The sequence below is a fragment of the Perissodus microlepis genome, chromosome 8, assembly GCF_051167445.1.
Source record: "Perissodus microlepis isolate ML-2025 ecotype Zambia chromosome 8, ASM5116744v1, whole genome shotgun sequence".
NCBI lineage: Eukaryota > Metazoa > Chordata > Actinopteri > Cichliformes > Cichlidae > Perissodus > Perissodus microlepis.
In genome coordinates this window covers 9,934,377-9,959,597 of record NC_140468.1, presented here as the reverse complement: position 1 = coordinate 9,959,597, position 25,221 = coordinate 9,934,377, and the positions used below count along the sequence as shown (strand labels likewise).

At 40.6% G+C, this 25,221-nt stretch overlaps 1 protein-coding gene across 2 annotated transcripts in view; it reads left to right on the top strand.

The window, feature by feature from the left end:
* The window catches only part of ppm1bb (protein phosphatase, Mg2+/Mn2+ dependent, 1Bb), a 33,092-nt gene extending 9,639 nt beyond the window's left edge, over positions 1 to 23,453 (top strand). The window contains exons 2-6 of one of the 2 annotated variants that reach the window (XM_084937403.1): positions 11,291 to 12,133; positions 13,494 to 13,611; positions 14,360 to 14,471; positions 16,419 to 16,476; positions 22,118 to 23,453. In XM_084937403.1, the coding sequence (XP_084793529.1) occupies positions 11,303 to 12,133; positions 13,494 to 13,611; positions 14,360 to 14,471; positions 16,419 to 16,476; positions 22,118 to 22,147 (1,149 nt within the window). In that variant the 5' untranslated portion in view covers positions 11,291 to 11,302 and the 3' untranslated portion in view covers positions 22,148 to 23,453. Of the gene's footprint in view, positions 1 to 11,290; positions 12,134 to 13,493; positions 13,612 to 14,359; positions 14,472 to 16,418; positions 16,477 to 18,671; positions 21,367 to 22,117 lie in introns of those variants that run through there. The other variant, XM_084937402.1, reaches the window with a different exon arrangement.
* The last annotated feature ends 1,768 nt before the right edge of the window (positions 23,454 to 25,221 follow it).

Sequence of the window (25,221 nt, the reverse complement as noted above, 5' to 3'; positions counted from 1 at the left end):
ACCTCCTCACTACGTACGACTCTGGATACTGTAGCTCCAGTGAAAACTAAGGTCTCTAATCAGAAGTACCTGACTCCATGGTATAATTCTCAAACACGTACCCTAAAGCAGATGACTCGTAATCTGGAGAGGAAATGGCGTGTCACAAATTTAGAGGATCATCATTTAGCCTGGAGAAATAGTTTGCTGCTTTATAAGAAAGCCCTCCGCAAAGCCAGAACATCTTACTATTCATCACTGATTGAAGAAAATAAGAACAACCCCAGGTTTCTCTTCAGCACTGTAGCCAGGCTGACAAAGAGTCAGAGCTCTGTTGAGCCAACCATCCCTTTAACGTTAACTAGTAATGACTTCATGAACTTCTTCACAAATAAAATTTTTATCATTAGAGAAAAAATTACCAGTAATCATCCCACAGATGTAATATTATCTACAGCTACTCTTAGTACCATTGATGTTAAGTTAGACTCTTTTTCTCCAATTGATCTTTCTGAGTTAACTTCAATAATTACTTCCTCCAAACCATCAACGTGTCTTTTAGACCCCATTCCTACAAAACTGCTCAAAGAAGTCCTGCCATTAATTAATTCTTCGATCTTAAATATGATCAACCTATCTCTAATGGTCGGCTATGTACCACAGGCCTTCAAGCTGGCTGTGGTTAAACCTTTACTCAAAAAGCCATCTCTAGACCCAGCAGTCTTAGCTAATTATAGGCCAATCTCCAACCTTCCTTTCATATCAAAAATCCTTGAAAGAGTAGTTGTCAAACAGCTAACAGATCATCTGCAGAGGAATGGTTTATTTGAAGAGTTTCAGTCAGGTTTCAGAGCTCATCACAGCACAGAAACAGCTTTAGTGAAGGTTACAAATGATCTTCTTATGGCCTCTGACAGTGGACTCATCTCTGTGCTTGTCCTGCTAGACCTCAGTGCAGCGTTCGATACTGTCGACCATAATATCCTATTAGAGCGATTAGAACATGCTGTAGGTATTACAGGTACTGCACTGCAGTGGTTTGTATCATATCTATCTAATAGACTCCAATTTGTGCATGTAAATGGAGAGTCCTCTTCACACACTGAGGTTAATTATGGAGTTCCACAGGGTTCAGTGCTAGGACCAATTCTGTTTACATTATACATGCTTCCCTTAGGCAGCATCATTAGAAGACATAGCATACATTTTCACTGCTATGCAGATGACACCCAGCTCTATCTGTCCATGAAGCCAGATAACACACACCAATTAGTTAAACTGCAGGAATGTCTTAAAGACATAAAGACCTGGATGGCCGCTAACTTTCTGCTTCTTAATTCAGATAAAACTGAGGTTATTGTACTCGGCCCTGAAAATCTTAGAAATATGGTATCTAACCAGATTCATACTCTGGATGGCATTACCTTGGCCTCCAGTAACGCTGTGAGGAACCTTGGAGTCATTTTTGACCAGGACATGTCCTTCAACGCACATATTAAACAAATATGTAAGACTGCTTTCTTCCATTTGCGCAACATCTCTAAAATTAGAAATATCCTGTCTCAGAGTGACGCTGAAAAACTAGTTCATGCATTTATTACTTCCAGGCTGGACTACTGTAATTCATTATTATCAGGATGTCCAAAAAACTCACTGAAAAGCCTTCAGCTAATCCAAAATGCTGCAGCAAGAGTACTGACAGGGACTAGAAGGAGAGAGCATATTTCTCCTGTTTTGGCTTCCCTTCATTGGCTTCCTGTTAAATCCAGAATTGAATTCAAAATCCTGCTCCTCACATAGAAGGTCTTAAATAATCAGGCCCCATCTTATCTTAATGACCTTGTAGTACCATATCACCCTATTAGAGCACTTCGCTCTCGCTCTGCAGGCCTACTTGTTGTTCCTAGAGTATTTAAAAGTAGAATGGGAGGCAGAGCCTTCAGTTTTCAGGCCCCTCTTCTGTGGAACCAGCTTCCAGTTTGGATTCGGGAGACAGAAACTATCTCTACTTTTAAGATTAGGCTTAAAACTTTCCTTTTTGCTAAAGCATATAGTTAGGGCTGGACCAGGTGACCCTGAATCCTCCCTTAGTTATGCTGCAATAGACGTAGGCTGCCGGGGGATTCCCAAGATGCATTGAGTTTTTCCTTTCCAGTCACCTTTCTCACTCACTATGTATTAACAGACCTCTCTGCATTGAATCATATCTGTTATTAACCTCTGTCTCTCTTCCACAGCATGTCTTTTATCCTGTCTTCCTTCTCTCACCCCAACCGGTCGCAGCAGATGGCCGCCCCTCCCTGAGCCTGGTTCTGCCGGAGGTTTCTTCCTGTTAAAAGGGAGTTTTTCCTTCCCACTGTCGCCAAAGTGCTTGCTCATAGGGGGTCATATGATTGTTGGGTTTTTCTCTGTATCTATGAAGCGCCTTGAGGCGACTTTTGTTGTGATTTGGCGCTATATAAATAAAATTGAATTGAATTGAATTGAATTGAGAACGGTGAAGCAGAATTAGAGGTTGGGTTGGTTCGCTTGTTACCACCCATCTTATGTTGCAGAATGAACCTGCTTTGAAGCAATTTACACCAGAGATGAGAGGTCAGCATGCAGGAAATCACCGCCTGCTGACTTTTTTGGAAAATAGTGTCACTATTCCTGGAAGATCCCGTGGACCTCAGTTGGCAGATATTTTCTTTTTCTTTTTCTAACTGAGCATCCATATGAAATAGATTCATTATGACTTTTTATTTTTTTGCCTTCTACATGCTAGCAGTTTGAAAACAATTTTCTTGTTCTGAGCCTTAACATCAATAGCTAAAACCTTGATATAAATTTAAATTTTTTATTTGTTCTTTGTTTAATCTCACACTGTTTAACACCACCAGGATTGCAGCTGAACAACTATAGTTAAAACTGTATTGCATATGATAACAAAACATTGGTGTTGGAGATGTTAAATGATAAATGTAACAACATATTTAATCAATGAGATCTCTTAATATTAAAAAAGAGCGCAAATTCAACAGTGTTGTACTGTAAACAGTACTGTAGTACATGAAGGAAATCTGTCAGCATGACTTTTGGGCTTAAGTTGTAAGAAGTAAAATACAGAAATCTGTTACTTAATTTCTTTTGAGTATAAATGGCCATGGAGAAGGTCTTGCTGTACAAGTTGTCCAACAAACTAAAAATGCAGTTAAAAGTCCAAAATTAATGTCGTCCTTCACATTATCCTAAACCATCCAATGGGCCAGATTGGAGTCTCTGTTGGGGTAATTCTGGCCCCTGTCCCTTAGGTTTGACACCCCTGATCAAAGTCTGTGTTGGTTCTCAGTCATCAAGGCCGTGGTAGTCTAAGGAGTTTGGAAAAGAAAGCAACTGGACTTATTCTGAACTTTTAGTAAGTTTGTATGAACTTAAAAATTTATAGATGGATTTAAAAACTAAAAGAAAATTTATAATAATAGTTACATCTTCACATTAGAACCATGACAGTGATAATTCTGTAAACTTTTACTGTTGGTACTTTTCACTGCTTTGATTCCAGGGTTTGGATAGACTTTATTAGAACCTATAGTGTTTTTTTTTTTATCACACAGACGACATTATCTATCTTACTGTTCTTCCTTTGCTGCCAGAACCTGTATACTCCCAGCATTGGCTCTTTCATGTGAAACTGTGCGTTAAATTATGAAGTGAGTAACTTTTGTGTGACAGCTTGGTGGGGCTGTAAGTGAACTCAGATAAGGAAAAGGTATTCAGAGTATGCTGAACTTGTATAATAGTACAGGCACCAAGAAAAAACCGGGGGGAGTTATTTGTGGGAATACCAATCATTTAAATGTATGTTTGTTTTTTCGAAGTTGATGTTAGTAAATAATAGTAATGTTAAGATAATGCGCTAGCTTGTATTTAGTCTCTCTTAGTGGTACTATTGCATTTGTGCTGAAGCTTGTGCATGTGAATACATGCAAACTGAGGCTTACACATGCTAATTTAAATAAATGAGGAAGAAATGCAAATATGACAATCAGCTTGTTAAGTATCCAGCAAAGAGACTTCAACTCCACCATCTTGGACCTCACAGCAGGTAATGATTGTTCCTGTTCTACTCATCAACTTCAGCATAGCAGCATCACGTCATCACCTGCACTAGGTTCTGGCTAGAGTGAGTGCTCACAGCAATTAAGATGGTGGAGTTGAAGTCAGAGATTCAAGACAGCTAAATGATACAGAAGACTGCCACAACAGCAAACTGACCTACCTGGCAGTAAGGAAATGCTATACTTTAAGAACTGTCAGTGGAAAGATTGAACTTTCAAAACGATATCAGTTTTAAGGCCATTGTGTAAATAAAATAAAATAAAAATATACTTGGGTGGCCATCAGTATACCTGAGTGGCAAGTGTATATTTGGAAAAGACTGCTCGCTGCCTCCTTCAGTCTGTGTCCTGTTTGTTTGCTAGGCAGCAACTTTGTTCTGTGGCTTTGCTCTTCACAGAGGTTAAATATAATGGTTTGTTATATTTTGTAAATGTCAAGAAAGTTTATAAACAGTACCTTGGAAAAACTTGTCAATGAAGCAAGCTTATGTTTTATAAAGCAGTATAAAGCCCCAAGGCCTGGGCTATTGGTAATCACCAGGCAACTGACTAACTGGCTGTGTCCTCTTTAACCATCTTAAAAGTAATCCCTTATTGTGCTCTCTATAAAGACGCTGTTATTTATCAAGGCAGGAGCACATGTCAATTTGTATTACTCAACAAAAATTGGATATTGGAAATACTGAGTTTTTCCTTATAAAATAAAAAGAATAAAATAGGACTGTGATTTTAAAGAGCCATTTTTGAAGTGGGGTTTAAGTTATTCAAGTCTAAAATGCATAGACTTCTGTTAGGTCAGGTAACACAGGTTTCTTAGCCTTGACAGTCACTCCCAAAAGACTGGTTTTGAGCCAAGGTAAACCTTTTATAGACGGGAAGCAGTGTAAAGGTCTAGAAGTTCCTGGAGCGAATGAAATGTCTTAAATCTTCTTCTTATTAACATGGAAAGTTGTAACCAACCTTCACACACATTTATATAAATCAGTCAGATTAGGCGAAAACCAGTGAGTTATAGTGTATATATGGTGAAACCTGTGAGCTACTATTATTGAACAGAATAGCTGTTTCGTATGAATGTGGCTCTGCTCTGAGCGCAGCATTTGGACTCTCTGCAGCATTATGTAATCCCCGACCTTCCACTTCCCTTTTCAAAGCCAGTGGTTTTTGGCAGGCGTGTGTTTCAGCATCGGGGGTGACTGTTTCGACCTGTGGTTACTGTATGGGCGATAGCAGTTTTAAGGGGGGGTTAAGTAGTTGAGAGTTCCTAGTTTCAGTTTGATGTCATAGTCCAGATATTTCCCAGCTTTTCTCTTCTCTGTGTACGTGTTTTTTGCCAGCAGTTTATTAACAGCCATTATCAGCCAGAGATACCTCATCATATCTGCATGTGTTCTTGCAGTCTGCATGTCTCCTTTCAGGGCTGGCTGCTGCAACTGCTTTAATGGATGGATGATGCAACTCCTCTCTCTTCTCCCTACCAAGCAGCTGAGAGTGTGTGTGTGTTTCTTTTAGACAGAGAAAGACATAGAGAGGGGGATGTCGCTGAATGAAGCCTAGGCTGGATGTTTGCACTGCAGGGTGGGTGGTTGCTAGGCAATAGCAGTGTGTTTGTTTTATTTTTAGAGAGAATCACTGTGGGTGAACATAACACGTTTGTCCCTTTCTCATAGCACGTCTAAGTGCTTTTTCTTAACATACAGTACATTAAAATACAGGCTACACAAGAGTGGAAAACATGAGCTTAATTTAGAAAATCTAGTTGTCATAATCACGTAGCAAGAAAGCAGTTTAAAAAATGTCAATGGCATGGTTCAACTCCTCACCCTAGTCATGAAATCTAAACCATCCTGGCGTATTTATAGAGTATCTTTTTCTCGCACATAGACTATGACACTGCACGCATGCGCAGAGCAGACACAAACGCACACACACACATACGTGAAATCAGCTGTAGTCATTCCTTGCACTTACCAACCTTTTTTGGGCACATGGCCGTCACGCTGTGTGTCTTTGTGTGTGTGTGCGAGTGTGTGAACTCATGTGGGAAGTAACACCCAGTGAAAAGTCAATATGCAGTCAAGGCTCTTTTGATTTTTATAGCTTTTCATTGATTTCGAGATCTCGTGAGTGTAACACCAACCATGCGTTTTGTGAATCGCCCCATACTGTAGCAGTTGCTCACATTTAGGTCTGAATTGATTCATGCGAAGAGAAAATACCAGAGAAAAGTAAAAGGAAGGTTTTGGAGACTGTAGTGGGTATCATGCTCTAGCCAAAATAATATATATAATATTAAGATAAGTGCCAGGTCAGACTGCTTAAAAAGTCAGACTTTAAAGGGCTGATGCTTAAGCACCAATTTTCATATTGGTATCCCAGCTACCATAGGGTGAGAGGCAGGGTACACCCTGGACAGTTCACCAATCTGATGATTTTTGAGTATGTTCTTATTTTTAGACTAGTCAGCTATTGTTTCCTTGTCTGCTTTAAGTAATTTGTAAATTAGTTGCTAGAAACGTTCCTAATTTCAACATTAGAGGTCAAAACATATCCAGCTTGTTTAGTCTCAATAGCAATGCGTTTACCTTGGATTCGGCCTTTGGCCAGTACTGAGTGCTGCGTCAGTAGTTAATTGGCTTTATTCCGAGTTATGATGAAGACATGGGGATCATTATTAAATGTTGAAGGCTTTAACTAAATATTGTTTAGTAAATGGACAGAAGAACAAAAATAGTGTTTATTTAACAACTTTATTTGCACTTTCAGCTTAATGTGAGAGTCTCTCTTGGGTATTGCTGTCATTTGCAGTTATGCAAGTTTTTTTTTCCCTTCTGTTTGCCCTTTAGGTAAGGGTGTAAGTGTGTGTACTTATTTGACCTTTCCACACACAAACAGTGAACAGTTATGTTGACATTTCACTACATTACTGGAGATTTATTTATGGGGTGTATTAACTCTTCACAACTGTCTTTTGGGTCATGCTTATTTTTTCAACAGTCAGCAAGAGTTACCAGAGTTAGGTCTGATGACTTCTTCGTGAACATGGACATTTAACTAGGGACAAACAGCTGTTTGTCTGGTGATTTGGATCTTAGTTTCAGAAGGGTTGCAGCCCTACTCTAAGTGCAGTAAAATCTTTGAAGGACATGTCTTCAGCACAACATTATAATGCAGCTTTCCCATTATTTCCAACTCACTTAATCATTCTTTGCCATTAAATTGCGATTAAGATTGAAGTACTGTAATGTAGCAAACCTCAAATAACTGCTGACCTTTTGTAGTGACATAGCATGGTTTCTCTCATGCTCTGTCATTTACCTTTATAGGTAGTAAACTAGTAAAAGATAGATTAGCAAAGTATAGACTTAAAATGAATCTGCTGTTTTCACAGCTGGTGTGCTAACAGTATAGGGTTTTCCATCAGATAAGTTGAGCCTGACTCAGCTGTTGCAAAAGCAACACACAATGTCCTTGGCAAGGTACAGAGATGACAAAAGCTTGTACATTCCTAGTAAATTGCTTTCTAATGAGCAGTCCTACAGTTTCTCTGCATTTGTTGCATCATAACATAGCATACTTGCTAACTTTCCACTGCAGTAAAATCCCTCCTGATGACATAAACGTCTTCCCACTCTTGGCATCCAAGAAATCGTGGATACACAGGGCCTTGAAATGTTAAGAACTAATGACGTCTGCCCGCCTGACGCCACTGGCTTTAATAATTAAAAGGCTGATTGTGATTAACTCATGGACAAAGAGGTTCTGCGGTTCTTTTTAAGTGAACAAGGTTTATGTTGAGGAAAAGACCAAACACGACTCAAAGTGAGATTTAATTCAGCTCTTGGCAGCAGAGAATCTATGCCCTGCTGATTCAGTAATGCCTCTCCACTTCCCAACAACAAGTTAACTAATGGTATTAGTTACTGTGTGTTCAGAGTGAAAGAGGTTCTGTGTGCTGGGTGAAGCTTCCACAGTGTAATCCTCGACTCTGTGGTTCCTCCTCAGCTATCTTTGTCTTGTCAGGATCTCTGGCTCTCACCCTCCATTGAGTAATTAAAAGCTTTCAGTACTCACGGTATGAAGCAACCTACTGAACTACTGACATCAAAAACCGGTGATTTAGAGAGATTTATAGTACAAAGCACATTATTATGCACTTTAGAATGTTGTGTTCTGTTATAGAACTGCCAAAGTTGTGATCTGTGAACTGAAAATGGCTTTTTATCAAATGTGTACAATAAGATTTATAAATGCAGTCATTAATTGTTTATTTCAGTATTGCTGTTTTCTAAGCATAGTCTGAATAATTCTGGATTATTACATTTTACAACATGGGAGTTCAAGTTTAGAATTTGGAACTGACGTGAAGACCTTCAATATATAGTTTTTTGGTCAGTATGTGCAGTTATTCATATATGATAACATGCATCAACTTAATGAGTTTATCAGTGCAGAGGGTTTCCCACACAACTGGATTACAGTTAGTTCCATATATCTTTGAACACTGACTCAAGTTTTTTTTTCCTTTACCTGTTTACTGAAACATGTTCCAGTTATGTACATGGACATAATGTGTAGACTCCTAGCTTTCATTTGAGTGTAGGATATCTACATTCAAATTGGATTATGGGTTTAGTTTCAGTTCCTTAACATGTGCCACCCTCTTTTTAAATGGACCAAAGGTAATTGGACAATTGACTCAGGTTACGTCCACACTAACGAAAACGCATAATTTTCTCTCCATTTTGGCCTCCCATCCACACTGAGACGGTGTTTTCCCTGAAGGAAAACGCAGCGTTTTCAGAACGTTCTCGAAAACGAATACATTTGAACACGGTGCTTTCGCGTCGCAGTGTGGACAGCGAAAACAGAGACTTTTGAAAACGATGACGCATGTTAGTCATGTGATGCAGTCATGGGACCAATTAAACTAAGATAGCGGAGGGCATTATACAGCAGTTGTTTTGTTTGCTCTCAATTTTGACAGCCCTATTAAAGATTAATATCAGCTTGTACATGCTTCAGATAGCTTTTCTTCAAATTCTTTAATTCTCACTCGCTTTTGCAACTTTGTGCGTTTGTGTTACTCGCAACAACAACTTCACCTCATTGTTAGTCCATTTAAAAAACTCTGTGTTTTTCCTTGACATTTTGCCGCGATGTTTCAAGTAAATAAATGGCAGACAGAAACGAGGTGGGCCGAATCTTCATGCGTTTCACGCATGCGCAGTACTGGAACATAAGCGTTTTCGGCTGTTTCAATGTGGACGCAGAGCGTTTTCAGACAAAAACGCCGTTTTCAAATCTATCCGGGCTAGTGTGGACGTAGCCAAAAAGGCTATTTTATGGGCAGGTGTGGGCAATTCCGTTGTTATGTCATTATCAATTAAGCAGAGTTGATTTGAGGTGTGTGCTCACATTTGGAAGATTTTGCTGTGAACAGGGAGTCAACGGAGCTCTCCATACAAAAGCTGAAGGAAAAAAAAAATCTGAGAAACTGTTACAATAGTATGAGTGGGAAAATCTACAGTTGGTACATCCTGAGATAGAAAGAAAGCACTGGTGAACTCAGCAACACAGAGACTTTGATGTCCATGGAAAACAACAGTGGTGGATGATTGCAGAATCATTTCCATGGTAAAGAGAAATGCCTTCACAACAGCCAGCCAAGTGAACAATACTAATAATATCTGTACAACACAGCAGGGGCAGTGTGATGGCTTGAGCGTGCATGGCCGCCAGTGGCACTGGGACACTAATGTTTATTGATGATGTACAGACAGTACAGCAGCAGCCGATTGAACTCTGAGGTCTTCAGAGACATGCTGTCTGCTCAAATCTAGCTACATGCATGGAGTTTATTAAAGCAAAGAAGTAGAATATTCTTGAATGGCCAAGTCGGTCACCTGATCTTAACCCAGTTGAGCATGCATTTCACTTGTTGAAGATTAAACTTTAGACAGAAAGGCCCACAAACAAGCAGGCCTGGCACAGCATTAAAAGGAGGAAACCCAGCATCTGATGATGTCCGTGAGTGAGCATGGCCAGCAAATGGTTTTTAACCAAGTATTAGAAATTAATGTTTTATTTTCAGCTATTTCATTTGTCCAATTACTTTTGGGCCCCTGAAGTAAATGGATTGTGTTAAATATGCTTTGTTCATCACATTTGTATGCAATCTTTGTGTTCAGCCCTATTCAGCCCTCAGCCCTAAAACTGAAAGTCTGCACTTCGACTGCATCTGAGTTGTTTTGTTTAAGCAGAGGTAGTGCACAGAACCAAAATTAGTAAAAAGTTGCCTCTGTCCAAATAATTATTTTCACAGGGTGCACACGTGTGTGCCAACGCATTCTTAAATTATCTATAATTTTATATATAATTTATATAATTTATATAATTCTGTCCTGGTCGTTGTGTCCTTGGGCAAGACACTTTACCCTGCCGCCTACTGCTGTTGGCCAGAGGGGCCGATGGCGCGATATGGCAGCCTCGCTTCTGTCAGTCTGCCCCAGGGCAGCTGTGGCTACAACCGTAGCTTGCCTCCACCAGTGTGTGAATGCGAGAGTGAATGAATAGTGGCATTGTAAAGTGCTTTGGGTGCCTTGAAAAGCGCTATATAAATTCAATCCATTATTATTATAACAAAAATTCATCGTCTTATTCTTCTTTTGGCTTCTTGCTATAGTGTTCACCACAGTTGATCATCTGCCTCCATCTGGGCAGGTATAAAGTTATTTTGGTTCACATGTTGATTTGGATAAGGTCTTATAGCGCCCTTGCTGATGTAACCATCTCATTTTATCCAAGCTACCTCGTGAGATTGAGGTAGATGATCCGCTAAACAGCCAAATGAAAATGAAATAGTCTATCCAATCAATAGACATTACGGAGAAGACATTCAATGATATTGAGAACTACCACAATAGTTGCCTGGTCAGTTTGTCATTAGGGAAACAGAAAACTGAAAGGATGAGTGGAGTGTTCACTATACAGAAACATGATAGAATTACTTGGACTAACATACCTTGGTGGTTGCCTATAGGAAAGTCTGTGTGGGAGCACTGGCTATAGGTCTAACTCAAAAACTTACAAAGTTGGTGTTTATGGTGTGGTCAAAGTTACTGACTTTGTGCAAGAGATACTATTTTCTTTGTCTTTGCTGTTTATAGTGCAATGTTTACTGAGTTGCCTTCTTCTCTTCCACTCTCTAGCTATAGGCAGCAATGGGTGCATTCCTGGACAAGCCGAAGACGGAGAAACATAGTGCCCACGGTGAGGGCAATGGGCTGCGTTACGGCCTGAGCTCCATGCAAGGCTGGAGGGTGGAAATGGAGGACGCCCACACAGCTGTGGTGGGCCTTCCCCATGGACTCACCGACTGGTCTTTCTTTGCTGTCTACGATGGTCACGCTGGCTCCCGGGTGGCCAACTACTGTTCTGGTCACCTGCTGGAGCACATCTTGTCAGGAGGGGCTGAATTTGCTTCAGGACCCAGCTCCGTGGAAGGCGTGAAAGATGGCATCCGCTCTGGCTTCCTGAACATTGACGAGTATATGCGCAGCTTCTCAGACCTGCGGCAGGGCCTGGACCGCAGCGGATCAACGGCAGTATGCGTGTTGCTCAGCCCGACCCACCTCTACTTCATTAACTGTGGTGACTCACGGGCTGTGCTTAGTCGAGACAGCAAGGTGGGCTTCTCCACCCAAGACCACAAGCCCTGCAACCCACGTGAAAAGGAGCGCATCCAGAATGCTGGCGGCTCAGTCATGATCCAGAGGGTAAACGGTTCCCTGGCTGTGTCCCGGGCCCTGGGGGACTACGACTACAAATGTGTGGATGGTAAGGGCCCCACGGAGCAGCTGGTGAGCCCCGAGCCTGAGGTATGTGTGTTGGAGCGGGTAGCCGAAGGAGACGAGTTTATAGTCCTGGCGTGCGATGGGATCTGGGATGTCATGTCCAACGAGGAGCTGTGTGAGTTTGTCCACTCACGACTTCTGGTGTGTGACGACCTTGAGAAGGTCTGTAACTCAGTGGTGGACACCTGCTTGCATAAGGTAAGTTGTTTCTCATATACAGTGTACATTTAAGGTGAAAGTGTGCAGAAACAGAGTTGTTTTGACTAGTTTTACTGATAGGATTATGATTTTAAATGCAAAATTGTACTTTAATGTATTTCCATGGGGCTGAGCTGTATCACAGTTACAAATGACTGAAAGATTACTTGTTGCATGCAAACCAACAATAGCTTGGTGAATGTGTAGGTAATAATCTGTTTAGAAGGCTGATTTGCTCTGGTGGGAAAGTATTTGAAGACTATTTACTCTAGTATACCACATGTCAGACCAGATCTGGTTATTAGAGTAAATCCAAAAGCTATTTCTGATGGTGTCAGAGAGACACGCACCTTAAACAATACTGTTTGAAAAATGAAGACTGACTCCAATTGCAGCTGGTTGTCCTTGTTTAACTCTGAAGACTCAGTGAGCTCTGTGTAGCAGCACATGAAGGAGTTTCCACTAGCTGTAGGCTCCAGTTAAAGTGGCCGTCCGGTTTATGCTGGATCTCCAGAGCAGAAAAAAGACTACTGTTGGAATCTCATCCTGCAATCTTAGACTCAGACTATCTGATAAGGGATTATAAAAACTTCTAATTGATTGGGAAACAGAAGACCAGGTCTAGGTTAGCACTGACTAAACTTTCAAATATGAGAGAACAATTGTCCAGTAGTATATGGATGGTGTCATGCCCCTGATGGATTTTTTTTTTAAAGTGCTAAATGAGTTGTCAGAAACACTTGGGCAGCAGTTCACATGCCTGGGCACCTCGCCTAAGTGAAGTGTATTTGTGGGAAACAGCTGCCACTTTTCGTAATAGAAATCTAATGCCATGTAAAATGACCAAATATAGCATATTAAAGTAAAAGATGGACAACTGCAGCTGAGTGTAACAAAAATAATACACATCTAAATATTTAAAATGCTTTATGTCTCACAGTGAAAGACAGTGTGATGAATAATGCACTGGTGCTTTAAATTCTCTCATTATCCAATAGCTTTAGCAGAATCTATTAGACTGTTACACTCTGTGCATCACTTATTTTGTGTCTTGGGTACTCCAAGAACCAGTGAGTGCACAGCACCTTGGTTATTTTTACCTTGCTGTACGAGCCACACGCTGCTATAAATTTCCTCCACTGCAGCGGCTTTTTGTGATGTATGTGACACTGTACACTTACAGAACGTTACTGTGACCAATTGGAGTTTTACAAGGTAATGACAAGGTGGCTACCCATTTGGTTAAAGGCCAAGGAACTGTGTGTGTCCTATAAATGCCAATTAATATAGTGTTTTACACTGGCCCTCCAGCTAAAGAAACACATTCTTCATTCTCTCTCTCCAACCTTTCCCTCTCCAGGGGAGCAGGGACAATATGAGTGTGGTGCTGGTGTGTTTCTCTGCGGCTCCCAAGATCTCAGAGGAGGCTGTGAAGAAGGAAGAGGAATTGGATAAATACTTGGAAACCCGTGTTGAGGGTCAGCATTCTGAACACACACAAACAAACCTGCAAACTATGACTGTATGATTTTGGGTTTGCAATAATTCTTATTTTGCCTTTAAGTACACCCCTTTTCTTTACTTTTATCTTTCAATAAAAGCCAACATTCACTCACCACCAGGCTGTGAAAAGTTTAGTATGCTAATTCAGTCCCCCCCCCATTTCTAATTAAAGTTCAAGGTTATGCACTTAATTAAAAAACGATTTGCTAAGTTTGCAAGCTCAGTAAAACAACTTTCTCTAACATAAACATAATAACACAATTTAGAATATGTACTGTATTTATTATTGTGTTCAACAGCACAGTCTTTATACTGTGGTTAAAAAAAGAAACATTGCTATTTATCTGTCAGCATCTTTCTTGTTATGCAAATACACCAAGTATTTAAACTGTCACGTCTGATATGTTGCGGTTGAAACTTGTGGTTGGTTTTTGTGAAGTGTTTAGTTATAGTTGAGCTTGTTTCTAAAGGTTAAGTGAAACACACAAGGCCACATACAGTGCTTAGGTGCTGTCTATATAACTTCGACATAATGAGTCTTTTTTAGGTATTACAAATATTTGAAGTCTTCTACTGAGTGCCGCAGCAGAAGGCAAGCAGGGGTTTATCTGATTTACTATGGGTGAATTCTCAGCCTTTGTAGAGAAAGGTGGTGGTTAAATTCCAAAAATGGTGTATAACTTTCTGTATTATAGCTCTTGATATCTTTCTATTTGTCTGTAGAGCTTATGGGAAACTGTGGAGAGGCTGGAGTCCCTGACCTGGTATCTGTCCTAAGGAGCATTGCCTCAGAGAACATCCCCAACCTTCCTCCTGGTGGAGGCCTGGCCAGCAAGTAAATATACAACAAAATCTACTCTTTCTACACTTAAAACTTGTATATAGTTATTATTATGAGGCTTGAAAATTTGAATAGATTCATTCCATAGAAATTTATCGCCAGAATGTTAACACTGTGCAATGAACTAGAAGCTGAATCCTTCACTCACAAGTCACAAAAAACAGCTTTGTTTGCATAGCACATTTCTTATCGCCGTTATGAAGGGCAAGTAAAGGGTTGTGCTTTGGAGTGCCATGGTTAGATCTGATCTCACCATATTTCTGGTATTTTGTGATTACTGTTATTGTTGATGTAAAATCAAAATCTAACCACATTTAACTGAATTTAACAGAGATCTGTTCACAGAACTTGTGAGGAGTCTTGTGACTGCTTTTTTACCTTCTCTCTAGTATATAGCTAATACATGCAGCTTAAAATGTCTGTCAAAATACAGCTATTAAATATAGCTATTAAAGTGCTCTTAAATTTAAGTTAAAATGATACATTCGATTACCTGCACCATCACACATCATACAGGTAAAAAACAAGTTTTTATATACATGGCACAGTAACAGAAACTTTATTAACACAGGGGTCAGACATCTCTGACAGAAAGTAAGGTTTTGTATTCTTATTTTGCACATCCTACTGGTTAATGTTAAACACATTTCAGGTTTAGAAGGTGGAATAGTTTTTACCCTTCAGCCAAAATGGCTCATGACAGTGGTAGTGTCGTCGCCTCGACAGGCCGAATGAACACCTAAGCTTGTGAATGCAATAACTTGGGAATGAGGAGCGTAACATTTTCAAATTATTACCATTAAAAATCTCTCTTTGAGTTCGAATCTCAGTGACGTCAACGTCAAGCCAGAGGTCAGGTTGTCTGAAAATGTTGTATGGGATGATTTTTAATTCATCCCATAGGTGCAGCTACAAAAAATCTCAGACAAGTTAAATTCCCGGTAACCTAGACCTCAAGGTTAGAGGTCAGTCCCCTAGGATTTTCAAGTATATACCATAGGTGCCAGTAGTTTTTATAATGCAGCGCTTCACAGAATCAGTCCCCTACGCCACCTTATATATTCAAAGATGCCATTTATCCACGCAAAATTCCCAACAATTTGTAACTGAAGACTCCACCTTTACGTCAAAAACGCAACAATTCTTATTTAACTGCTCATTGGTCTAAAGTGACGCTCGATTTGTGTCGTTAAACACAGAGATAAAACCTGTTCTTACATTGTGTTACTTTAGTAGGTTGAATACGCACTCCCTCATCACGCCTGCTCATTTCTGACCCGCTAATTTGTGCTGTCGATGGATGGTGTTAGTCATGGCTGCATCTTTGCTTATGAACTAGCACCTTGTTAGTAGAACACTTGCAGAACTTTCCTCTCCCATCTCATGCTAATTTGCCCCATCTTGTAAATCTGGCCCTTTGGGTTTATAAGCAGTCAATCTGTTTGATGTGTTTTTAGCAACATGTCTTACTAGGAGAGCGTTAGATGTATATAATGACCCACAAGTTAAAATAGTCTGGGTTGATTAAAGATGTGAAAAGTTTTGATTTTTTTCATCAAATTCAAAAATGTATATATTGTTTATGTTTGGGATTTATCCAGTTATACAAGAAAAGCCTTTCAAGATTCGATGGCGATAAAACACTGAGAAACGCAAGTGTCTGCATCCTTTAGTTGCTTCCACAACAACTTGGGATAAACATGCTGTTTAAAAAGCCAACACATGCAGAAAACACAACATTAACTGACTGCACACATGAATGAAGAGATTACAGAGTGTCATATGCATGAATGGTGAATTCTCTAAAATTGACAAAGTTGCTTTTAGCTCCATTAAGTCCTCAATCAATATACATTTACTGAGAGCGAACAGAAGCTGCATTATGTCGGTGCTGTTTGTCTCCTCTAAGCAGGAAACTATGTGTTGTTTGTGTGTTTGCAGGCGGAGTGTGATCGAGGCTGTGTACAACAGGCTGAACCCTCACAGAGAAGAAGAAGGGGTGAGTTAACCTCTCTCTGAACTCTTCCCCGCCCTTCACCTCTTCAGCCTTTCACCCTGCCTCAACATAACCTCATAAACAAACACCAGCCCAGACAAGGACACTCTTTCTGTGTGCCGCTGTATGTATGTGTGAGAGCGAGAGAAAATGAATGTGATATAAGTGTGAAAGAGGGCGGAGGATAGAATAAACGGAATAACCTTGACAGGTTCAGGGAGCCTCAGTTGACTGCATTCCACGTTGAAAAGCACTGAAGCTCCAAGCGTCTGTTTCTATTTCACATTTATCATCAAAACGGGATGTATAATAAGACCTCGATAAACCTATTGAACCTCTAAGCAGCAAGCGCATATGCTTTAAACCATTGACTTCATATAGTTAATGCTTGAAAAATGCATGGGGTTTTTTGTGTGTGTTTGGAAACCTAGCAGCAGAAAATCATTCAAAAGAACATGCTAGCTTTATTTGTTACATTAAATATTTACTTCGTGTTACTGATATACTCGGTAGTCACAGCTTATTTAAGGTGGATTCTCGTTCCTCTGTTTCATATACTCAGTGTGTGCACTTAAACAAATGCTTGGAGGACATTTAAAAAAAGTTTTATTCACCTCATCGGGAAGCCATACTTCTGCAAAGCACCAGTGATTAGATCTAGAAAGATATTTGAACCCAGATTTGGTTTTGATACTTTCCTAAAATTCAAGATAAGGTCTTCAATCGGATATTTATTTGTGAACATACTGCCTGAAATGTCCAGTTTTTGATCTTTCTCACAATGTTAAAAAATCCCTGCAAAAAATTCATAGATCGAAATCCAAAATTCTAATTTTAAGCTAGGCCCAGCCTCACATCTTCTAAAAATATAATTCAAATCTGTGTGTAAATTTTGCAGAAATCCTCCCAACAGCCGTATCGATCCCAGAGAAGCCTTAGGCTTTCTTACTGTTTTCTGTCTCATGTTTTTTTGACTATGTGGAAATCAATGTAAATAAAAAATAAGATTAGAGATATTATTCTTCTGTTACATAGAACGGGTATGCACACGGCTTACGAAAACAATGTCAGGATCATCTGTGCTTTAATTACCCAATAATTAAAGTACCCATGCTGCATTGTGCTCGCTGTGTTTGTCTAAGAAATCTCAAGCCAAAGATTATGTAAATTAAGTTGAATTAGATGTTAACACTCCCCTGGCATCATGATTCTGCTCAAAAATATTGATTTGTCTATTCAAACACATTTATATGGGATATGATCCAAATGTTCTTTAAAAAATTAAAACCCACCTCAGATTTAAGTTGTCATTTTTTAATTTTGGCTCATTTTGCACCTTTATCCACAATGATTTGGTCAGATAGGGACTTCCACAAGGCCATCTAATCGGGATAGCACAAAAGTTTTTTGTTTTGTTTGTTTGTTTGTTTTTAAGGGCAGAGTCACAGATTTTTTCTTAGCACCTTCTATAAATAAATGTTTTAATGTTATTGCACACAATCAAATTAAATCATACAACTGGGCTGATTTTTTTTAAGGGTAGTTTACGATATGTAACACCGCACCGTCACTATTAAGAGATAAATAAAAATAAATGGTATGAAGTATTTACAGCTGCAAATAATATAACAGCAACTGGAAAAAGACATGAGTTTTAAACTTCAGCACTCTGTTTATACTGCAGGAAATGGATATGATGTTAGAGCAGAGAATCCCACATCCAGCATCTTTTAAGGAAGGCTGCAGGCGTTTTTACAAACATCTTCATTCTGAAGACGAGATCAGTGTCAGGTCTTGAACGGCCCACCAGGGTGAATGTGAAGAAGTGTGTGCATAAATGCATGGGTGTATTTGTTGTATTAATGTCAGTGGAGTCTAGCGTTGCAGGCTCTTTTCTTTGGGCTTGTGGGTACTGATGAATTCCCCCTCCCCTCGTTACACTACACAGCAAATCTCACAAAGGACTGTTGGTCAGAGGGTCAGAGGTAGCGTTTGCATGGGCCTGTCCGTCTGGTGGAAGTATGTCTCTTGATGCTGTGATGCTGTTGTGTGGTAGATGTCTGTGTGTGTGATGTGCCGCTGATTGTAAGGTGATATGTGTGTGTGCGCGTGTGTATATATAAATATATATATGTGTGCTGGTGTGTGTTTGACAATGGAGCGTGCCTGCAGAGTCTGACCCTGGCGTGTCACCTCAGGCCTGTGCGGGGGGAGAGGAGGAGGAGGAGGAGAGTGAGGAGGGAGGTGGCAGCACGGCAGCTCATCTGCTGGAGGCTCTTCGGCAGTTCCGCATGCACCACCGGGGGCAGTACCGCTCGGTGTTGGAGGAGTCCCTGGCTACCTACCATCTGCGGGGGGAGAGTGCTGTTGAGAGAGCAGGGGAGAGAAGGAGGACGACCGACGACTGTGACAACCAGGACGAACCCGCCTCCCCTCCCTCTCCCCCTTCGCCCCCGCCCTCACCCGCCATTGCAGAGCTGGAGGCCAGCCAAGACGAGCCCATCCCAAAGTCTGATCCCTCCTCTGACTGACCACCTGCCTGTATACCCAACCACCCTCTCATCCATCCTATCCCAGAGCTCTAGTGAGATGTGCTATGACCTCTCCTCCTCTGTCCTTCATCGCAGAACTTGAATGGCCACGTCCAGCTTTGTATTTGAATAATTCATTAGGAACAACAAAAAGGGCTTTTCTGTCCATTCAAGTTCTGTATCTGAGACATACATATATATATCTATATACCTTAGATGTGGACTCTTTGATTTTTCTTCCTTTTTTGTTTCTTCTGACCACTTTGGCTTGGATTCCCAAACTTAAACTTGATCACAGAAGCAGATTTATTAACTAATTTTCATGGTAAACAAAATAAAAATATAACAAGCAAAAGTGGCTAGTGAAGCCAAAGTGAACATTGCACTCTATGGCTTACATTTATCAGTATTTGCTTCTGGCTGACCCCACCCTCAACCCCACCCTTAAGCCTCACCCCCACACCTTCATACAGTGGAGGAACTGACAAAGAAAACACGAGGAGACATTCTGAACTGCAGCTGTGCAACCTTTTGCACTGTCTCCAGGCCTACTCCATCTACAGACTCAGAACACACTCTTCTTGTGTTTTTGTATGTGTGTTTATGTGTGTGTGTCTGCATGAGTTTGAGTGACCGAGCAAGAGCCCAGTAATCACTACTGAAATGTGTGTTTCTGATTGCTTGCGATACTTGATAGTTACACAGTCCATCAGCTGCTCAGCGATGGTAGGTTGTTCAAACCAGTCTGGATGCAAATTAAGTCTTTGCAGCTTCCACATGATTACATAAAAAATAATAAATCACTTTATACTGTTGTTGGTGGGGTAGAGTGCGGTGGGGGTGTAAATGTTCAGACTCAGGCTCTTTGAACAGTAGAAAGCAAAGTTATTAAGAGGATAAAATTTTGGTGCCAGAGCGGCAATTATAGTTCTCCCTAAAAATGTTTAGTCATGCACTGAGGTGTTTTTGTTTTTGTTTGTTTTGTTATGTTTTTACAGCAACACACGCATAGCCACATTATCTTAAAATGCTAAGCACTACATTGTATGATGCGACCTACATTTGTACTAACAGCTGTTTGATTGGATGGCGTGTTCACAGCTTAGCACTAGTAGTACACTAGTACTAGTATTTGAAACTGGAAATGTGGGCCTTACTAACAGAACGTTAGCGTTAATTAGTATAACCTGTGGAACCATAGACTGTATATAAAAGATGAACGTAGTTCCGGGTCTAAAAAGTAAAGTATGTAGAAGTGCCATAAACCTGGATTCCTTCTAATTCCCAGCAGGGGAGAGCGACTCCTGTTCTATACATTTAAAAATGCACTCCTACTTATTGCTATATGACTCTGTGGAGGCTTTATGGTCTCAATTTGTAGTTTCAAGTCATATGTAATACAAAATTATGCTCATTTTGTAAATTTTGGACCCAATTCAGGTCAAAAATGTGGATAAACCGGTGTATCCTTTAGGGTGGGTCTACCTTCTCGCTTCTGTAATCCAGTTTGAATACAAAAACAGTAAAAACTCACTAACCAACGGGCGAGATAATGGTGGCTATCTTTTGTTTACAGTCTATGTTGCAAACCTATTGTTGGCAGTTTTTCCAAAGCTGCTTTTCACTGCATCGATCAGTGAAAGGCAAACTGTAAAAACTGGTAACTGCTGATAAGATTAGGACATGGGTGACATTGGGACTCCTCTGCTTTGATTACATCAGTTCTGTCAGTCTAAAGGTAGCACACCATGTGGGATGGCGACCACAAGTATTCCTGCCTTCTCGATCTTACCTTACAAAAGTGATACGTATACATATCGGTGGGACGGCTGATGTCATACTGTTCATCTGTGGTGAAGTACACTCGGACTACAGTTGATATGTTTCATGTGCGATGGCTCTCTGTCTGTAATCAGTTCAAGGTATCATTAATAATCAAGGTTTTCCAAGAGTCCTTTGTAGCTTTTGTTTAAAAACCCCCACATTGCAGCATATTATATTCCTCACAGGTTGTGCCATTGCCTGTACAGATTGAGTCAATCTTAAACACTTACCTCGATGTAAAAGATATATTGAAACTGACTGCTTGACCTGCAGGGTTTATTCTTATTCAGGTAGATGGAGGTTATTGTGAGTCTGTACAAGCCCTGTATTCTGGTAATGCATGCGCTGCACTTACCTTTTCAATATCTAAAGCACTTAACTATCAAAGGGGAGGTAATGCTAAACGGCGTAGGTGCGTGTGTGTGTGCGCGTGCTCGCGCCTGTATGTATGAGCTGTATTTCTATGATTTCTATGTGGTTGTGTGGAACAGGTTAGTTCTGCAAATGAGAAATAAAAAGGATTTGAGGTATAATGCAATGATTTGTGTCAAGTGTGTCTCACTGTAAACTAACTGTATGTATTTATGTCTTGGGGTTTATTTTTTTCTATTTTTCGTTTAGGCCCTGTACCAAATCAGTCATCTTGCAGATCAGGGGTTCAAAATTCACATTTTTCCATTCAGAAGTTATTGTTTTTCATGATTAAGCATTCCAATCCCAATGCAACATAGTGACATTTGATACAGGACTGTTCCCTGACACTTTTAGTAGACCTTTACTCCGTTTATTGTGTTGTGTATGTGTCTGTGTAGGCTGTGAAGTATTCGGAAACTGCTGAAGCTTCCTTGCTCTCCTCTGTCTGCTGTTAGCTCGAGCCTTGACCTCGTCTCGGCTGCTTGAAGACATTTTAAAGAGTCGTCTCCTTTAAAACAAAAGCAGCTCTCAGGTTTGAAAACTCAAACTGAGCGAGGAGCGAGAGGAAGCCATGTAGACTATAGGGACTCCATTCTCTCCATTCCTCCCCTGTTTTTCAGTCTGACAGCTGGCCTCGTGATTCTCCGCAAGGTGAGTCATCAGAGGTTCTGGTTGTGCAGGGGAATATAACGGCTTTCCACCATTAGCCATTCAATTTGAATATATTAAAAAAGGGGGGGGAGGGGAGGGGGGCAGTGAGGTTTAAAGGTTTGCCATTATTTAAGGCTTCTGGAGCAGTTTAATTACTACATACAATGATAGACTTGACAATAACAACTCTGGCACGCCTCTCTTCCTTTTCTTTCCTCACCCAGAGTGCCGGTGACCTGGATGACCCTTGGTAGCTGCGGCAAGAAACCCCGTCTCCTCCTGGTGATCCGTGTGTCCACTCGGGAAGGAGGAGGAGTGTCTCTCCATTGCGCCATGTCTTTCTCCACTAAAAGAGGACACGTGTGTGCTGGAGCGCGTGAGTGTGCGTATGTTGGTTGTGTGTGTGTGTGTGTGTGTGTGTGTGTGTGCGCGCGCGTGTGTGTCTGTGTGTGTGTGTGTGTGTGTGTTTGCAGCAGTGGGACAAAGACGATGACGAAGACAACTACTACACACACGCATACTGCTTTAAACCTGGAGGAAAAACCTGAATCACTTCTCTGAAAAAAATATTTTATGAACTGAAGCATTGTGATGGTAGAGATGATTTTTACCATTGAGGTGTTTTTGTTTTTCTTTTCTTTTCTTGAATGTTGATGCCTGACTTCACAATGACATGAGGACCTATCGTGTGTGTGTGTGGTGCGTGTTCGTTTGTGTGTATGCGAGAGTGTTTGTGTGTGAGAGTGTTTCGAGGAGGGCCAAGAGGAGACAAATGGTGGATAAAGACTTTGTATGTAATTCTTCGTCTCCTGGACTTTTTTTTGTGCTCCTAGGTCTGATAAACACCTAACACATTTGCTTCTTCCCTCTTAAAAGACACAGACACACACACACACTCCCTCTATCTCACACAGACACTCTAAACCATAACCCCCCCCCCACACACACACACCCCCTCCCCACTTCCACCTGTGCACGTATGTGATGTGCCACCTTTGCAGGGCACTGCATGAGGACTTTGGTTCTACATGTACAGCTACGTGGTTTTTCTAATCGACCTGGATGGACAGCCATTGGTTGAGATGGACTAAACCTGAGGGACCTCTGGACACTGATAGGCTCCTGAGGTTTGAAAAGCAGAGATGATTTGGATTTTATTTTTCTTGTTTTTGTTAGGTTGATGACAATGATAATCATGATGGGGAAATGGGAGGTTATCACTGAAGAGCCACGGGCAAGTTGGACTCATGGCGTCGCGGTTGATGGTTTGGATTGGGGAGAAGGGGTGGAGGCAGTTCAGTAGTCTCCTCAGTCTTCCTCCCCACCATGACGGTTGGAGGTGCACATGACAGCAGACTGTCCTTGTTTTTTTTCTCCTTTGTTTTGGATGTTGTCCATGAGGTTACTAGCTGCTCGCTGTGTAGAGTGAGTGAACTCCCTGTTTTAACCCTGTTCTTGGTTCTCAGACTGCATTGGTAATGTTTGTATTGCTGTTGTTTGATTGCACTCACATTTGATTACAGAAAGCGTCTATATATGAAATAAAATACCTGCCAAGGATCCTGTGGTGGCTGCGTGAATCACTAACTGAAGTCACATCACTTTGAGTCTTGAGTTGTGTGTAGAAATAACATTTGTGTACCGCCAGAGTAAAACTAGTATGTAGGAAGTGGTTTGACAGAAAATGCTGAATTTGTCAGAGCTGGACATTTGTGCTTAAAACTGTAAAATTAGAGAAATGGGGAAGCTAAAGAAAGCATTGCACAAAATGCTGTTGTCCTTTTAAATAACAATAAAAAGACGGCATATAAAAAGTGTTTAAAATGGATTTGATCATTGAATTAGGCAAATTAAGCCTAAAGTTATTTACAGAATGTTTTAAGTGTTCATATACACTCAGTATAGGAATGAATGTCTTGGTACTTTTGGACTTTTAAGGATTTCTTTGAACTTTTCGGGGGGGGGGGGGGTAGCGTGGAACGCTTACATAGCATAAATCTGTAACTACTTTAAAAAAAGTACATATCTAAACTAACATTTGGTTAAATGTCTCTTAGCAAGCTGCACTTCAACCAGACATATTTTGGTTGAAGGTAGTCCTTCATCATTCCATCCTCTTTGCCATGTAACAGTACCACAATCAGGAAAGCAGCCCCAGAGCATGATATTACCACGACCATGCTTGACAGTTGGTGCAATGTTCTTAAGTCTGAACGCCTCACTTTATCCTCCAAACATGCTTTCTATCACTGTGGACAAATAGCTCAATCTTTATTACTCAAATTGTGAAACTTTTCTCCAGAAGGCATTTGCTTTGTCCATGAGGACAGCTCCAAATTTCAGTCGAGGTTGAGGGTGCTGATTTTGAAGCAGATTGGCACTCGGTCCATGATGATGTAACACTCACTTCACTGTGGATGGTGACACTGGTGTTTCTGCAGTTTCCATTTTTTTGCAGATTTGAGCCTCACTGGTTCCTGTACAACCCAACCATGACAGTTTGGGTTTTCATCCACACCTTGTTAAAGTGACCTTCCCAATATGTCACAGTTCTCTTTAGATCTTCACTGAGCTCCTTTGGACTTTTGAATTGTTCTGAGGGTTGGTCATTCTAATGACCACTGTCCAACTGATCTTTTTTATGCTGGCAAAAAGAAACTACCAGTTGTAGTCATACTGAAAAGGTGAGCGCATGTATATATTTGAGCCCGTGGGGATATTTTAGACCATGTGTGGATTAGAGAAAATCTCGACTTGTGCACTCAGTTCTTGTTTTTAAAGTCATTAAAGATGTGCAATCCTTGGGAAAAGAGCAGTTCAAAGAAATTGTTAAAATTGCTATGACATGCATGCCCATGATGAGTGTATGTAAACCTCTGACCACAACTGTGCATACTGTAGATTATACAACCTTTTTATAACGCCACGGAAAAGTTAGAACACAGCAAACTGCGTCATTGCCGATGGAATTTGTATGTCTTCAGTATAAATGTTTGTATACTCAGTCCTAATCTTGTCTTGTCTCTTTTCCACTTCTGGATTTGCAGCTGCTAGAACAAACATTAGACAACTGATCTGTTGCATTTGTAACCTACTTATCACCAACAATAACTATCAGTGAAATGAATTCTGCTTTGATCTGGTGACAAACTGAAGCGATTTCCACCTCTCCTTTATTAGGCTATGGGTAATCTTTAATGTTTAAATGCATGCAGTTTAAAGTTTCAGAGCTTTAAGGTGCTATTGTCACATTAGACACAATCAGCTGCACAGAAAGCGCACAAAGCATCATTACTTTGCAGCACTGGATAGGTCCCAGACTTTCAAG